Genomic DNA, 2853 nt, shown 5'->3' with positions numbered 1-2853 from the left:
GGCAGCGAGCTAGAGAGTCCTTGGGAAAACAATTCCATGAGCCGGGAGCTCTTAGCATGAAGCCGGCGCGCCAAGAGCGGCTCCTTGGAGCCCCAGAAAGGGAGTCCCCACCTCCTCCGCAAGGCCCCCCAGGACAGCAGCCTCACCGCCATCCTGCATCAGCACCAGGGCCGCCCCAGGTCCTCCTCCACCACCGACACTGCCATCCTGCTGGCTGAGAGCGGGGCCGTCTACCTGCTCACCGAGGACACCGAGTGCCTGGCCGACAAGGTGGGGCTGTTGACAAAGGGGTTTGGGGCCACCAGGCCATCTGGGGAGGGAGCTGGGCTGAGTGCACCTCAAAATGCTCTCAGGAGGAGACTGTCCCTTGGGGCAGCGGATGTGCAGGCAAATGGCACCCTGGAGGGGAGGTGAAGGCAGGGACATGCCCCTCTACAGTGCCCGGAGTGGGATTTGAGGGAGAGTGAAAGGGGCTTGGGAAGAGCTGTGTGACAGTGGGGTGGGATTGCAGGGGGTCCTGGGCACCTGCAAGGGCAGGGCCAGCAGCTGCACGTTGGTCCTGTCCAAAGTGATTCTCAAGCGGCTCATGTGGAGCTGACAGGCTGGTCTGTCCATCCTGTGTTTAGCCCCATTAGGGATGAATCAGCTGAGATGAGAACAGCACAGAGCTGCTCTGGGTGCTAGTGGGATTGTCCGTGTCAACTTCTCTGCTCCCCCTTTGGATCTCGGGTGGGTGTCACACTCTAAAACCCCTCTCTGCAGCCCTGAGATGCAACCTCTTTTTTAACTTTTCCCCAATTTACCTGAAAGCAGAAGCAGGTGTTACCCCACCCAGCAGCTCTTCTCTCCTTGGCACCAAGTCTCCAAGAGGGAAATCTGACCAGGGCACTTCTGTTGCCCTCTGAGCTAATGGAAAGAGGATCAACCAGATACTTTTTCTTTCTGTTTTCACTTGGCAGTTTCAGCACTGAGCTGCAGCTGACACAGCTTGCAGTGGGTGCCAGTGTCCATGCAATAGCCATGTGGGGACAAGACTACCACCATGCCTGGGAATTCTGGTCCCAGAGGATATATCCCATTCTTATATTTACAAGAAACAGTTGCCCAGGTCCCCTAGTCCCCCCTTTACAGTGTGCAAATCAGGGCACCCCAACTCTCCCCTGGCAGTTCCTGCCCTGGACCGAGTGCTCAAGCAGGGCCAGGAGCCATTCAAGTTGTTAATTTGAGCATCTGCAGCCAAAATTTCTTGCACCTTGTAAGAAAGGCCTTGGCCTTGCACAGAGCCTGGTCCTGCTGAGCCCTGGGGGGTTGTGTCTGAAACCTGGAGCCAAAGTAGCTCACACTGGGACAGAAGCACCTGGAGAGAGATGAGAGCAGAGCAGGCCCATGTCTGCTTGTGAAGCAGCACAAAGAGCATGAAAAGGGGATGAATAATTAACCACATATGACACAAAGAGTAATAAGAAGAGAGACGATACTGGGTCCTTTGTGGGGCAGTGGAAAAAATAACCTATTTAGAGAAACAAGAGCTATGTGATATTCTCGTGCCGTATTATTTTTCCAGAGCCCTCAGGAGATGCAGCCTCCTCCTGCCCTCCTGGTGCTGCCATGCCCAGGGCTTTAAAACACCCAGACAGCTCTGCCCAACCCCACCCCCTGGGTTTGCACCAGGGCTTTGGGCCAGCCAGGGCCTCATATCACCCCTGCCCTGTTCCACTGGGGTCAGACACCTCTGCCTCCTCCCCGATTCACCCCAAAAACGTTTGGAAGCTGCTGCCCCAGGGGTGCCCAGGGCCCCTGTGAAAAAGCCATTTCCCCCCCACCCAGAAATGTCATGCTGAATTTTCCACCCGTTTTGTAAGGACCTGAGCACGTGCTGGAGTAATCCCTGATGGGATCACTCAGCCTCAGCAAGTGATTGCTGAACAGCTGTTGATCTGCTGTCCTCACCAGTGCTGGGCCACCCTGAGCCCTGCTGGGGCTGGGCACAATCCCCTCATCCTGTGCACCCTTCAAGTCCCCCCAGGAGGCAGCTCCTCTCATGGGCAGCACCACCAAGCAGTAACCCCCAGCTGAGGTGGGGGTCTGTCACCAGCACCACACATCCTGCAGGGACCAAGCTGGGGATCAAGGCTTGGCTTCACAGGGTGATGCCCACCTGGAGCACACGTGTTTGTGCCCCCTCACACCCCCAACGCCTTCCCTGCTGCCCTCTGCCTACCTCCTACATGTGAAGACCAGCTCTGGTGAGGGTGAGATGACAGCCAGGTGGCCTGATGTCCCCTGGCTCCCACTGGCAGGTACACACAGCTTGGAAGGGATGTTTTTGCTGGTTGACTCTGCCCCAAGAGCCTCAGCTGTGCCGTGTGCCCTGTGGGGCACGTGCTCCCTGCTCTGCCACAGCACAGATCTCTGGTGAGCCCGTGGGATGGGCAGGGGGGGTGGCTTCTGGGGGGCTACAGGTACCAGGAGCACCACTGGATTTCAAACAGCCCCTCTCCCATGCATCTCATCGTGCCTGGCTTCCGTGCTTGGCCAAAGCAAGGGGGTGTATTTGGGGTTGGGGTCAGTGTATTTGGGATGTGTGCTGGTGTCTGTACATTCAGGGCACGTGTTGGTGTTTTGGGGGCATTTGTTGGTGCTGGTGTGTCCAGGGGAGCCCACGGCCAGTGTTGGTTTCCCACGAGGACACACCAGCTTGTGGAGGTGGTGGCACGTGTGACAGCAGTGGTGTGGCTGGGAGAGGCTGCAGGCAGGGCCCAGGGGTGGCAGTGGGAAGGCAGCAGAGCTTTCTTACCTCACTGATCTCCTCCTGGTGACCTGCCAGCGCCGGCATTACCGGCAGGGCCGGCT

General features: G+C 57.8%; 1 protein-coding gene across 1 annotated transcript in view; it reads left to right on the top strand.

The window, feature by feature from the left end:
* The window catches only part of TMCC2 (transmembrane and coiled-coil domain family 2), a 40937-nt gene that overhangs the window by 25917 nt on the left and 12167 nt on the right, over nt 1-2853 (top strand). The window contains exon 2 of the mRNA XM_009997529.1: nt 63-270. Coding sequence (XP_009995831.1) covers nt 63-270 — 208 coding nt within the window. The remainder of the gene's footprint in view (nt 1-62; nt 271-2853) is intronic.

This window comes from Chaetura pelagica, unplaced genomic scaffold (assembly GCF_000747805.2).
Source record: "Chaetura pelagica isolate M959 unplaced genomic scaffold, ChaPel_1.0 scaffold215, whole genome shotgun sequence".
In the NCBI taxonomy this organism is placed as follows: domain Eukaryota; kingdom Metazoa; phylum Chordata; class Aves; order Apodiformes; family Apodidae; genus Chaetura; species Chaetura pelagica.
The sequence above is the reverse complement of the archived record's forward strand: the minus strand, read 5'-3'. Positions and strand labels throughout refer to the sequence as shown.